At 49.6% G+C, this 13205-nt stretch overlaps 1 protein-coding gene across 2 annotated transcripts in view; it reads right to left on the reverse strand.

The window, feature by feature from the left end:
* NOS1 (nitric oxide synthase 1) overlaps positions 1–13205 on the reverse strand; it is a 181365-nt gene that overhangs the window by 43316 nt on the left and 124844 nt on the right. For both annotated transcript variants that reach the window (XM_027043812.2, XM_053205718.1), the window contains exons 4-9: positions 12081–12209; positions 10183–10328; positions 8266–8428; positions 6952–7043; positions 3664–3805; positions 1547–1686 (exon numbers count right to left, since the gene is read on the reverse strand). In XM_027043812.2, the coding sequence (XP_026899613.1) occupies positions 1547–1686; positions 3664–3805; positions 6952–7043; positions 8266–8428; positions 10183–10328; positions 12081–12209 (812 nt within the window). The remainder of the gene's footprint in view (positions 1–1546; positions 1687–3663; positions 3806–6951; positions 7044–8265; positions 8429–10182; positions 10329–12080; positions 12210–13205) is intronic.

Raw genomic sequence — 13205 nt, forward strand, 5'->3', positions numbered from 1 at the left:
AATTCTTCTCCTTGAGATCAAAAGCGTCATGGAGGCAGAAACGAAGTCAGCTACAATGGCCGGCCCAGAGCAGGAATAATAAACCGTGTTGAATGAGCGAATGAGTAAGTGAATGCATTAATGAATGTAGGCCAGGCTTCACCAGGGAGACTGGGTGAGTTCCCAGATATTGGGCAGTGTCATGAGCCTCAGGACACTTGGTTCCTCTCCAGGGCTGGGGCTAGGGTGAAATAAATAAGGCACTAGCCCTGGATGCAAAATTTAAGGGTGCACCAACAAAACGAGGAATTGAGTCTAATGCTACTTTTTACTCACATTATATTCTAAATTAACTCAACGTTTTTCAAAAAATCAAAATTATATGGAAAAAAAGCCATCATGAGGGATGCCTGGGTGGCTCAGTTGGATGGGCGTCTGACTTCGGCTCAGGTCATGATCTCATGGCTCGTGAGTTCGAGCCCCATGTCGGGCTCCGTGCTGACGGCTCGGAGCCTGGAGCCTGCTTCGGATTCTGTGCCTCCCTCTCTCTCTGCCCCTCCCCTGCTCACACACTGTCTTTCTCTCCCTCAAAAATAAATAAACGTTAAAAAAAATCCATAGCGAACAAAATATCCCAAATTTAAATAAAGACGGGTCTCACCTTGCACATGCATAACTTACCTTGCTTGCTTCACCTGAATCTCAGCCCTGAACTGGATCCTGTCTTTATTTGAAATTTTCAGATAAAAAAATTTAAATTTGGATCATTTGGATCCAATTTTTGATATAGATATTGATTTTGATAAGTATATTACATTAAAATAATATTTATCTTGATTATTGAGCTTTGGGGCACCGCTCCCTTACCCTGCCCCTCGATTTTGCCTCCAACGATAGTGTCTCACTAAGGATCTCCTTCACTCTCAAAGCGTGTTTTGTTTTTAATTTTTTTTTAACATTTATTCATTTCTGAGAGACAGAAACAGAGCATGAGAGGGGGAGGGGCAGAGAGAGAGGGAGACACAGAATCCGAAGCGGGCTCCGGGCTCCGAGCCGTCAGCACAGAGCCCGACGCGGGGCTCGAACCCACGAACCGTGAGATCATGACCTGAGCCGAAGTCGGACGCTTAACCGACGGAGCCACCCAGGGGCCCTGCAAAGTGTGAGTTTTGCTGGTGCGGCTGGCGCAGCCCTTGTAGTTCCTTCCTGGCTCCAAATTCCTTTTGGACTTGACCCACATCAGGTCATACAGTTCCAGTGCTCACAACAAGACAAGAGGTGTTTCTGCTTTTCTACCCATACGGCTGGAAAAAGGGCAAGTTCTGGTTGATTGCTTAGGAGCAGGGGGAGGAGCAAGATTCTGATTCCGAAGGGATGGTGGCCCCCTGGCTGGTCCAGGAGGATTTGCTCATTCCTGGGGAGGCCCCCTCTGCCCAGGCCCAGGAAGGAACCAAGGCCCCCTTTCAGCCTCTGTCTGGGCTGGAGGGAGAGTCAGGGGGTTAGGGGGCCGGGGGAGGCACTGGGTGAATCCTCCCACCCTCACCCACCCCATGCCAGTCCCTCTTACCTGGGGTGCCTGATGGGCACTTCCAGCACCAGCTCTGGGGGGATCTGGAAGAGCTCGGGATCGTTGCCGTTGGCCTGGAGCAGGAGCGGCAGGGTATCGAAGCGGCCTCTTGGGGGTTTCCAGCCCTGCTGCACACAGATCTGCGACCGGAAATGGCCAGGTCACACCACGGCCACCGCCGACCCGTCCCCAGCCCCTCCAGGTGCTATGGCAATGGGGGGAGGGGCAGAGATCCCAACGCAAGCCCGCCGACAGCACCTTTCTCTGGAGGCTCTGGGCCCCGCCATCTCCTCTACAAAGTTCTGACATCACACGTCTGTGCGACGTCTCCCGGTCCACAGGACAGAAGGCAAATCTGTCCTCCTGCCCTGTGCTTTGTTATGTTTTCTGAGTTTTTCTTGTGGCCCGGGGACTCCCGGAGCATAAGAGCTGAATCTGATTGTTGTGTCTGTAACGCCCTCGAGCACAGGGTCTGGCATGTCCTACGGAAACTGGAAACTCGCTCTGGAACTGTTTGCATTGAGCACCCTGGGAGATAAAGAAAGCCTATCATATTTGAGGAGGGCAGAATGATCAGAATTTGTGCATAAATGCATCTGTTAGAGCAGCTGTCCAATCAAAATATAAAGCAAGCCACAGAGGGAATTAACACATTCTTCTAGGAGCCACATTAGAAAAAGTAAACAAAGGTCCAAACAGAAATCAGGTGAAATAATTTAAATAGTATATTCATCTTAATAATATTTCAACAATTTCAAAGTTTCAACACTATTTGATTGTTAGTTACTAATCATCATAATTATAATATTAGATTAATAATATCAACTTATTAGTATTGAATTAAAGTATTGCTATCCATATATGAATATATTTGACATTAAAGTTAAATATGAAATATATTTATCCAACAAATGTGTCAAATATATACTGTGTAACATACAATTAAGTGTATTAATCCTCATTAATTTGTTAATGATAAATGATTAAATACGTTATTAATATAACCGTAATAAAGATATTTAACATTAACATAAAGTTTAATATATTTATTAACTCAATAGGCGTATTAACTATTAATAACTATAATAGATTAGCCTCCCGTTATCTATAATATTATTTCAATAGGTAACTGAGATAAAAATTATTAATGAGGTGGTTCCTACTCTCTGTTTTGTTCTCAGTCTTTGAGACCCGGTGTGTGGTTTGCACTTAGGACACACCTCCATTTGGACTCACCACAGTTCCAGGGCTCACTAGCCACATGTGGCCAGCGGCTGCCACACTGGCCAGGGCAGAGTGAGAGGGTTTCGAAAGATACGGTCATGCGGTTATGTTTGGGGTGATTCTTTCTGCTGTGTTAGTAGAAAGAGGAAGCTCGAAATCAGGGGCTTAGGCAAACATGTGCAGTCAGCGAGGTTTCTGGAGACAGAAGGGAAGGAAGGGGCTGTGGCATTTATGTTCTGGTGGCCATGAAGACAAGGTCAGCCAACTATGCAGTTAGCGCTCAGCCAAGTGGAGCCTCGAGTCTGGCTGAGTCTAAACCCGCACAGGTGCAACTCCTGGTCGCCCTGGTTACAGCCCCTTCTTCTCGGTAATAACATTTTAATAAGAAAAGCCGCATGCAAATGAAGTCGCCAGCCAGGGAGTGGAGCGGGGCTTGGTCTGGCCAGCTCAGTCCTGAAGAAGGTCCTGGGGTGGCGTTTGAGGAAAGAACAGAGAAGAACCTCGGCCAGGGATGAGCGAGCGATCAGGAAAAGGGGTGCCGGGCTGTGTGCCTGAGATCATTCTAGGCAGGGGTCTGCCCGTGGCGTCTCCCTTGGGCACAGACGCCGGAAGCTACCGTGGCTAACCTGTGCTACCCGTCTGCGTCGCCACCGAATGGGGAGGTGGTGGTGACAACAGCTCCTATCATGAGGGTCGGGTGAGGTAATGGATGGAAACGACCAAATGACCAGCTGTAAGGGATCCAGCTGGACTGGGGGCCGCCCGAAGGAGCAGGAGGTCTCCAGAGGAGTAAACGGTACCCCACTGGCTGCTTTCCCTATGATGATAACAGGAAACGAAGAAAAGCCTATTGAAGGCAGTTTGGGGGACTGGGCGGGGTGGGAGGCACACACCTCTGTGAATTCCACATTGGCTGGGTCCCCCAGGATGGAGCCATCAGGCTGCTTGTAGCCGGCATAGCGGATGAGCTGAGAGTTCCAGACTCGGAAATCGTGCTTGCCGTCCGTCCTCTGGGGGAATATGGTGATGGCGGATCTGTGGTGGAGAGAGGGAGACGTGGTATCGGGGCAGGGCCGGCACCTTGTGGGCGTACTGCAAAGGGCGCCATCCAGGCCACCAACAGAGGCTCAGGGTGGATCACCTCTGTGCCAAGGTCCCCGAGGGCCCACGGAGCCGCTGTTGCAAGGGAGGGACCGTGCCCTGTCCCTCCACTGGACCATTGGTCTGAGGAAGGGTGGAATATGGGAGGCCCCACGCTAGCTCGCTTAAGAGTGGAGAATGCTGCTCTAACTGGAGACTCTGAAACACCCTTGACCTGGGCCAGCTTTCCAGGAGTTCTTGGGCAGCCGGTAAGCTCCAGGGAAACAACGGGGGGCCCTCTTTCCCCACAAAGAGTGAATACCACTGATTCCAAATTCCACTCTTTTTAAAAAACTTTTTTTTAAATCTCTATTTATTTTTGAGAGAGAGAGAGAGAGAGAGAGAGAGAGAGAGAGAGAGAGTAGGGGAGGAACAGAGAGAGAGGGAGACATAGAATCGAAAGCAGGCTCCAGGCTCTGAGCTGTCAGCACAGAGCCCGACGCGGGGCTCGAACCCACGAACTGCGAGATCATGACCTGAGCCGAAGTTGGACGCTTAACCGACTGAGCCACCCAGGCGCCCCCCAACTTCCACTCTTGCTCTTACCGCCATCCTTACTTCTCCCCTACTTGCCCCACCCCCACCCCTCCCTGTACCATACCAAAGTCTACAGACATAGGACTAAGAAGAAATCAACTTCCCTTGTACTCACATTCATTTACTCTAAAGGAAAACTGGAGATCGCCACTGGCCTCACCTACCTAAACTGGCAACTGTGAGACCATACACTGTTATTATGTTGCAGGAAGAGTTGTCATTTGTGGAAGGCACCGAGCTGGCGCCCAGCTGGCTCCCCTAAGGGGGAGATCGGGAGTGTTAGGTGTTAATGATGTCTCATCATCAAACTGGGATTTGGGGATCATCAGAAGGACTGAAAGCAACTGAAAGAATGACTTCTTTACAACGTGATTTCAATGTTATTTCATCCCAGGAGTTCCTGCCATCCCGGCTCAACAGTCTCATCAGGGGACTCAATCCCAGGCTATGGGAGACACCACCCTGGCTCGGGTCAACATGAGGGTCACATGGTAGGTCCAACCCATTGCTTGCAGACCTTCTGTACACACCCTGCCCCTGGAACTTTGCTCTGCTACCCATCTTGGCTGGAATCCATCTCTGCTGTCATGTACCCAAGTTCAAGGCCAGAGTCAGATTCACCTCGTCCACAAAGCATCTCCTGTCTCGTCTGTTCCCAGGACTACCTTCCTTCTGAGCCCATGTAGGTCTTGCCGTGTGCACATTACAGTATTGCATTTAATGCTGCAGGGATGGGACGCTGTACCTGGGGCTGAGTCTACAACGGGGGCTGAAGGTAGACGTCGTATAGGGCCAACAGGGCTCTTAACAATCTTGTAGCAAAGGCACCATATTGGAGATGAACACAGAACGAGTCAAACGGTCAGTGTTCCCTCCAGCAGCAAAACACATTGCCGTTTCTTTGGTTGAGCACCAAATACAGGGTGTTTGTGTAATATATGTATTTAAAAAGCATGTTCAGAAACACCAGACTCACACAGAGCGTGTGGAATGCTTACTCTCTGTGCGGGAACGGAGACCAACGGAAGAAATAGAACACACTTATGCCTCCTGAACATTATTTCACTGAACGGCAGATCGAGTGCCTGCTCCGTTTAAATTACATCCCTCTTTCCCTCCCTTCTTCTCCCTTGCCTGCCTTCCTCTGTTATGTTTTGATAATTTCTATAGATGGTACACATTCCCTTAAGACCCTCTTCCGTCCAGATTTGTGGTTTAAAACTTGTGGGGGCACCTGGGGTGGCTCCATCGGTTAAGCGTCTGACTTTGGCTCAGGTCATGATCTTGTGGTTCGTGTGTTTGAGCCCCGCGTGGGGGCTCTCGGGAAGTCAGTGCAGAGATCCTCTGTCTCCCTCTCTCTCTGCCCCTCCCTCGCCTCGCAGATTCATTCTCTCTCTCGCTCTCAAAAATAAATACCGAAAACATTTTTAAAAACTTGTGAAAAAAAATGGGGTGCCTGGATCGCTCAGTCACTTGAGTGTCTGAATCTTGATTTCAGCTCAGGTCACTGTTTCATGGTTGTTGGATTGAGCCCTCCATCAGGCTCCATGCTGAGAATGGAGTCTGCTTGGCATTCTTTCTCTCTCTCTCTCTCTCTCTCAAATAAAATTTAAAAAAAAGTGTAAAAAAAAGGAATCAGCTGAATATTTCTTAAATAGAAGATCTCAAGAAGATGTTCTCTGAGGGGTGAGGTCTTTCAGGAAAAGATCTAAATACTAATTCCCCGAGCAGGCTCTGGGCTTATATTACAGGCCCTTTTCCTACTGGTAGGCTCAGCTGGGACACTGTTTCCTTCTCAAGGAAGGGACACATCCAGGAAAACCCATGCTTCATACAAACAAGCCACTATGGGGGTGATGCAGTGCAGCCTGGGGCTTGTGGGAATATCCCTGCAGTGGCCCACGTGGCCCCACCGTGGGGCTGGTCCTCAGCAGCTGGGACAAGGACTGATTGCACGGGATTAACAAGTCTAACCATCGGGCTGCGGGGCCCCAGCTGTCGCCTTCCAGCTGCAACTTGCCAGTGTGGAAGCCACCAGCTCACATGGTGCCTCCCTGCCTTCGCTTCCTCCCTGGGGCTTTGTTCTTTGGGGCAAGAGGAACCCAAGGTGTGGCTTGGCTTGGCCGAACCTGAAGGAACAGTGCCCCCAGCGGCAGGAAGAGAAACTGCCTTTGAAATGCAGGCAAAAGACCGAGAGCTGGTAAAAGCAGGTCACTATTGGCAATGGGACTTTCCGAGTCCTGGAAAGGGAAACACCCCTTCCTGCCCCCTCCACAGGTGATACTGAACTGTGAGGGTTGAACGTGATTTGGGTTGCTGTAGCTTTGCAAGCCACGCAAGAGTCTGTGTCTCCCGGAAGAGACAGGACACGGCAGGTGGGACAAGAAGCCAGGCCCCCTCTCGCGGCTTGGCACGTCTCCCCGAGAGGAGAGGGAGAGCATTTCCTCGGCCGGTGAGCCAACTCCACACCCAAGGGTCGACGCTTTGGGGACTGGCGGGCTCACCTGAGGTTCCCCTTGTTGGTGGCATACTTGATGTGGTTGCAGATGTAGTTGAACATCCCGTGAGCCGTGGTGCAGTCGCGGGCATCGAACACCTGCGAAGGATGCACGGTGAGAACGGGTGCTTCCTCCTTCCCTCCCCGGCTCCCCCGGTGCAGCCTTCCCACGGGATGAGAACCCGGAGCCCGTGCCACCTGCTGTCCCGCCAGAGTAGGGAGCACTCCCCTAATGTGATCAGGGCTGGGTTTTAAGGTTTCTTTTTCCCATCCTAATAACCACGGTCAGTCAAACCAGGAAGAATCCCCTGAAGGCAGGCCTGGTGTGTACATGAACGTGGTTAAGGGGTGATGAGCAAAGGGGAGACCTGAGTGGGCTGCATGTATTTCCTGCTAGGTTACTAGGGATGAGGGATTTCAAAACAAAACAAAACAAAGAAAAATCAAACAGAACCCCGCTGACCTTGATAACTATTCTACGTCTGACTTCAAACTATTCCCCAGGGGGGCAGAAATCGTATCGGGGACACAGAATCCAATGCTGTCAGGGAGTAGGTGGATAATATAAATATGCAGAGAGTAGGTGGAATACAAAAGAGAGTGGTGGGGTCTGTGGTAAACTGGAGAGCATAAGCCTTACCAAGAGACGAGCAAGTTGCTTTTTTTTTTTTTTTAATTTTTTAACGTTTATTTTTGAGACAGAGAGAGACAGAGCATGAACAGGGGAGGGTCAGAGAGAGAGGGAGACACAGAATCTGAAACAGGCTCCAGGCTCTGAGCTGCCAGCACAGAGCCTGACGTGGGGCTCGAACTCACGGACCGCAAGATCATGACCTGAGCCGAAGTCGGACGCCCAACTGACTGAGCCACGCAGGCGCCCCACAAGTTGCTTTTTTTAAAAAAAAAAAAAAAACCGTGTTGGGGCACCTGGGTGGCTCAGTCGGTTGAGCGTCTGACTCTTGATTTCGGCTCAGGGCACGATCTCACGGTTCGTGAGATCGAGCCCCGCAGGGGGCTCCATGTGCTAACAGTGTAGAGCCTGCTTGGGACAGAGAGCCTGCTCTCTCCCTCTCTCTCTGCCCCTCCCCCACTCATACTCTCTCTCAAAATAAAAATAAGTGAACATTAAAAAAATCCCCAGCATGTCGGCTAAGTGAGACACGACTATGAAGCAGATTGAGTCCCGATCTGAGAATCTGGGACCCCACGCCTACCATCTGGGACTTCGCCATACCCTCCAGGTGGCCTTGGAGAGAGCAGACCCTTTATACAGCTCCATCCCTCCCTCCCTCCCCACCCACCGAAGAGCCTCACCGCCTACCTGCAGCTTGGACCACTGGATCCTGCCCACGCAGCGGGAGGCGTTCCGCCAGGCATGCTTGGCCCCGTAGATGAGCTCCGTGTCTTTGAGCTGGTAGGTGCCGGTGGTTTCGATCTCTTTGTTCACCTCTTCCAGCCTCTCCGTGTGGGCTTTGGAGCCAAACCTGAGCGAGGAGGGAAGGGACATGGGGGTGTCACCTCTGCTCCCGAGTTACGGGTCAGTGGAAGGAGTGAGCCATTCCGGGAGGCCAGAAGCTGCAGCGAGTCTGGGTCCATATGTGGAGACAGTAGTTCAAGCATAAGCAAACTGCAAACTCCAATGTCCACAAAGGCCCAGCAGGGACTAAACTGGCTGGGTGGAGACTGTGGCCAACAGGCGAGCCTGTGTCTGGCTCAAAGGCCTCCTTTCATGGGACGAGCACTGGGTGTTATATGTAAGTGATGAATCACTAAATTCTATTCTAAACAAACAAACAAATTTGATTAAAATTTGATTAAAAAAAACAAAACAAACAAATAAAACCAAAGGTCTCCTTTCAAGAGAAACCGGGTTTCTATATATATATATATCGGTTTCTATATATATATATATATATATATATATATATATATATATAGTGTTTATTTTTTTATTTTTGAGACAGAGAGAGACAGAACATGAGCAGGGGAGGGGCAGAGAGAGAGGGAGACACAGAATCCGAAGCAGGCTCCAGGCTCTGAGCTGTCAGCACAGAGCCCGACGCGGGGCTCGAACTCACGGACCGTGAGATCATTACCTGAGCCGAAGTCAGACACTTAACCGACTGAGCCACCCAGGTGCCCCTTTATTTATTTATTTTTAAAGATTTGTATTTTAAAGTAATCTCTCCACCCAATACGGGGTTCAAACTCACAACCCCAAGATTAAGAGTCACTCTCTCCACTGACTCAGCCAGCCAGGCACCCCTGGAAATCTGATTTGTAAAGGTGACTCTCCTAATTTTTAAATGATGACAAGGAATTCAAGTTTAGAAAGCTGAAAAAATTATTGTAAAAAATTTGGGGCTTACAAAAAGGTATCAAAAACAATATGATGAATACTCAAGCCCAAGAAATAATAAATGAGGGGCGCCTGGCTGGTTCAGTCAGAGGAGCGTATGACTTTTAATCTCGGGGTTGTGAGTTTGAGCCCCATGGTGGGTGGAGAGAGTACGTAAATAAATACAACTTAAAAAAATAATAGAAGAGAAATGATTTTATAATTCCTTGGGGACTATTTTCCCATCATAACCCACTTTCTTCCTGGAAGTGTCTCACGCTTTTCTTCATATGTTTGTCACACGTGTATATATTCCCTAAATCACATGCAATATTGTTCTGTATGTTTAAAAAGCTTACATAAATGATGCTACCCTGAATGCATTCTTGCACAAACTTATCCTTCCTTCCTTTTGCACAGTTTGTTTGCGAGCTTCATTCCCACAAATGTGCCGAGCGCTAACTCGTTCACCTTTTTACAGCTGTGTAATATTCCCTGACTCAGAAAATACCATCACTTACCCATGCATCCTCCCGTTGAGGGAGTCGAGGTGGTTTCTGGTTGGCTCTCTCTTTTTAATTTTTTCCCCTATTATAACAATGTTTCGGTGCACATTTTTACGCATACCTTCTGGCGAACACATGTGAGAGTTTCTTTCGGGCACGTATACCTAGGCATGGAGTTGCTTGAAATATTTCAAATTGAAGCAACACTTTGCAGGCCAGACAAAGACCTTCCTGGGGGCCAGATTTGGCCCTTGGGCCGCGAGTTTTCAACCTGTGTGTGTATGGTGGGCGGAGCCCTTACTCTTGGTTCAACTGTCCGCATTGTTGGAGCCGAAGTCTTTGTCCCTGGTACTCAGGAACTCGCCCTGGGTCCCCGGAGTCAACATACACTTGCCTTTTAATTGATGAGTAGTACTGGTCAATGAACTCTTTGGCGAGAGGGAAGAGCTGTTCTTTTGTGCGGACGTCTTCAGGCCTTCGTATCTGCTGAGAGGGGAGCATGATGGAGCCCATACAGATGTGCTCGGTGCAGCCCATTTCCTGGAGGGAAAAGAGAGATTTGGGCTACCACTTGGAGGCACGTGGGGGGCTGGGGCCATGGATCTGACCTTTGTGGTGGAGTTGACTTGAACTTTAATTCAGCTTCAAGTCATTGTAGGGTGTGGTCATCAGGCATGGTAAGGAATGATGGGCAGCATTCGAAGGTCCCCAAAGTGTTTGCTCTACCCAACGAGGGGAAGAGGGGCTTTCTGACTGGCACTCCCTGGGAATCAGACTCATTCCTACCGAATCCTCGAGTATTTTCTGAGCCCGTGTTCATCAAGGAAGAACTACTATGGCTGAACACGTCTATGGCACATTGACTGCAAAAAAGGCCATCCCAATGCCTCCCTTCCCTGCATCCACACCCTTTGCAATGTGACTTTGCAGCAACTGTCATTGAGAAGCGGAACCTCTCCCCTCTCCCTTTGAATGTGAGCTGGTTTTGGCCAATAGAAAATGGCAGAGGTGACACTGTGCCCATCCCATGACTAGGCCTCAAGAGATCAAGCATGCTTTTGCTCATTTCCTCTGAAAACCTCGCAACCACCACGGGAACCAGGCCGCGCTAGCTTGCTGGAGGATGAGAGAAACCACATGAAACAGGTGAGCGATCACGGCCAAGGACATCCTAGCCAGCCCACCCAGAGCTGACCCCTCAGATGACTGCAGATGCTTGAGATCAACTGAGACCAGCAGGACCACCGAGGCAGTCTGTGGACTTTTGAAAAATGAGTGGTGGCTGTTTCAAGCCACTGCGTGTCAGGGAAATTTGTTACACGGCTATAACTCACCGATACAATGTTCTTCTAAGAAGCTCAATTTCAACAAAAATGTAAAGCAATATGGTGATTTGCTGACTGTTAAAAATATGATAGGGGCACCTGGGTGGCTCAGTCGGTTAAGCGTCTGACTTCGGCTCAGGTCAGGATCTCACAGTTCATAAGTTCAAGCCCCGCGTCGGGCTCTGTGCTGACAGCCTAGAGCCTGGAGCCTGCTTCGGATTCTGTGTCTCCCTCTCTCTCTGCCCCTCCTCTGCTTGTGCTCTGTGCCCCTCTGTCTCTTAAAAAATACAATAAAATGTTAAAAAAATGATATAAAAGTTTAGCAGAAACACGATGAAAGCAAAGGAAGGGCTTGCTCAAGGCTCCATCAGCGGTCAGACTGTGAGAGATGAAGAAAATGCATTCAGAAGCAGAAATTCTTCTTGAATTCTTTCAGGTTCAAGGTACACAAATACAAAGCATTTCTAGGGCAGCTGGGTGGCTCAGTTGGTTAAGCGTCCGACTTCGGATCAGGTCATGATTTTGCGATTCATGAGTTCGAGCCCCACGTCAGGCTCCATGCTGACAGCTCACAGCCTGGAGCCTACTTCATATTCTGTGTCTCCCTCTCTCTCTGCCCCGCCTTGTCTCTCACACCTTGTCTCTCTCGCACCTTGTCTCTCTCTCTTTCTCGAAAATAAATAAAAACATTAAAAAAATTAAAAAAGAAAGTGTTTCCATGAGTGAGTAAGTATCTGCCAGTGATTCTCAAATGGGAGGGGACTTCCCACCCAGGGGACAGTAAGTAATATCTCGAGACATTTTTGGTGCGGTCACAACTTCAGGGGGGCTACTGACATCTCACGTGTACAGGTCGGGGTGATGCTAAACATCCTACAGTGCATGGGGCGGTCCCCACAACAAAGGCTTAGCCAAGGCCAAATGTGGTTAATTGTGAGGCTGGGCCACGCCCTGCTGGGGTACTCACCAGTGTGCTCTTAAGGTGAAGGGTGTCAGTGAGGACCACGTCGGTCTCCCAGTTCTTGACCTTGAGGAAGCGGGGGCACTTGGAGGGGCTGCCGTTCTTTGTAGGAGACTGTTTTCCCGAGACAGGGGGCTGGAGGAGAGATTGGAGGTGGAACATGAGACGGGGCTCGGGGGGCACTCGAAAACCGTCCTCTGGGATTCTTCCTGGAATCTGCCAGAGTTACCAAGGGTCTGCAGAGAGAGGACTCGATTCTCCCGGGGTGACACGTGCAAGGTGGCTGGGAACCTGGTCCCTCTGCCAACGAAGAAGGAGGCACCATGGAAAAGCCTTTTGGGCTCCGTTCTGGGGAGAGGGGTCAGGAACTCAAAGGTGGTCTCTCTGGTGTCTAACACAGGTCTTAGCATACACCAGGGACTCAATGAATGTTTGTTGAATGAGCAAATGAGCAAGGGACACCATCAGCCTCTCTGAACGGTACTGGCTTTCAGGCCTGAGGAATCACACCCGAAGCTCGGTCAGGTTACTTGGATTTCCGGGCTTTCCTGCTACAGCCCAAACTCACTATTTCCGCGAGTACTGGGGAAACAGAAAAGATTTAATTGGATAGTTTTGAAGCATGAATATTTCCCCAAACTTCAGGTTTCTGCCTCTCAAAAATGCCCAGTGCGTTCCTGCCTCAGGGCCTTTGCACTGACTGCTCCTCTGTCTTGAGCACCTTCAGTCCCCCATTTGTCTTCACTTCTATAAACAAATTGCCCAGTAGGTGGTGGGGGATAAGTCCTGGGCTGACCATCGTGGCCCATCCGCTTGAGACCTCATTACTAAGGATCACATTCTGTCTTGGGTGTTTCTGAGGAACTGTCTTCCTGCTTTTGCACCAGACAAGCATCAGTCAGTCAGCGGCTGTCAGGGAGAGGCAGCAGGCACACCTTGACATGACAGCTGAGTGAGAGAAGGGAGAAGACAAGCCAATGTGGAGTGACATTCATACCAAAGATCGGAGCACTGGGTAGTGACCTTGTGTCAGGGCATGCTCACGCTCAACTAGTATTTATTGAGGACCTATTATGGGCTAGACACTGTTAGGCACTGGGGACACTGTAATGAGCAAGACAGAGAGTGCCC

This window comes from Acinonyx jubatus, chromosome D3 (assembly GCF_027475565.1).
Source record: "Acinonyx jubatus isolate Ajub_Pintada_27869175 chromosome D3, VMU_Ajub_asm_v1.0, whole genome shotgun sequence".
Classification (NCBI taxonomy): domain Eukaryota; kingdom Metazoa; phylum Chordata; class Mammalia; order Carnivora; family Felidae; genus Acinonyx; species Acinonyx jubatus.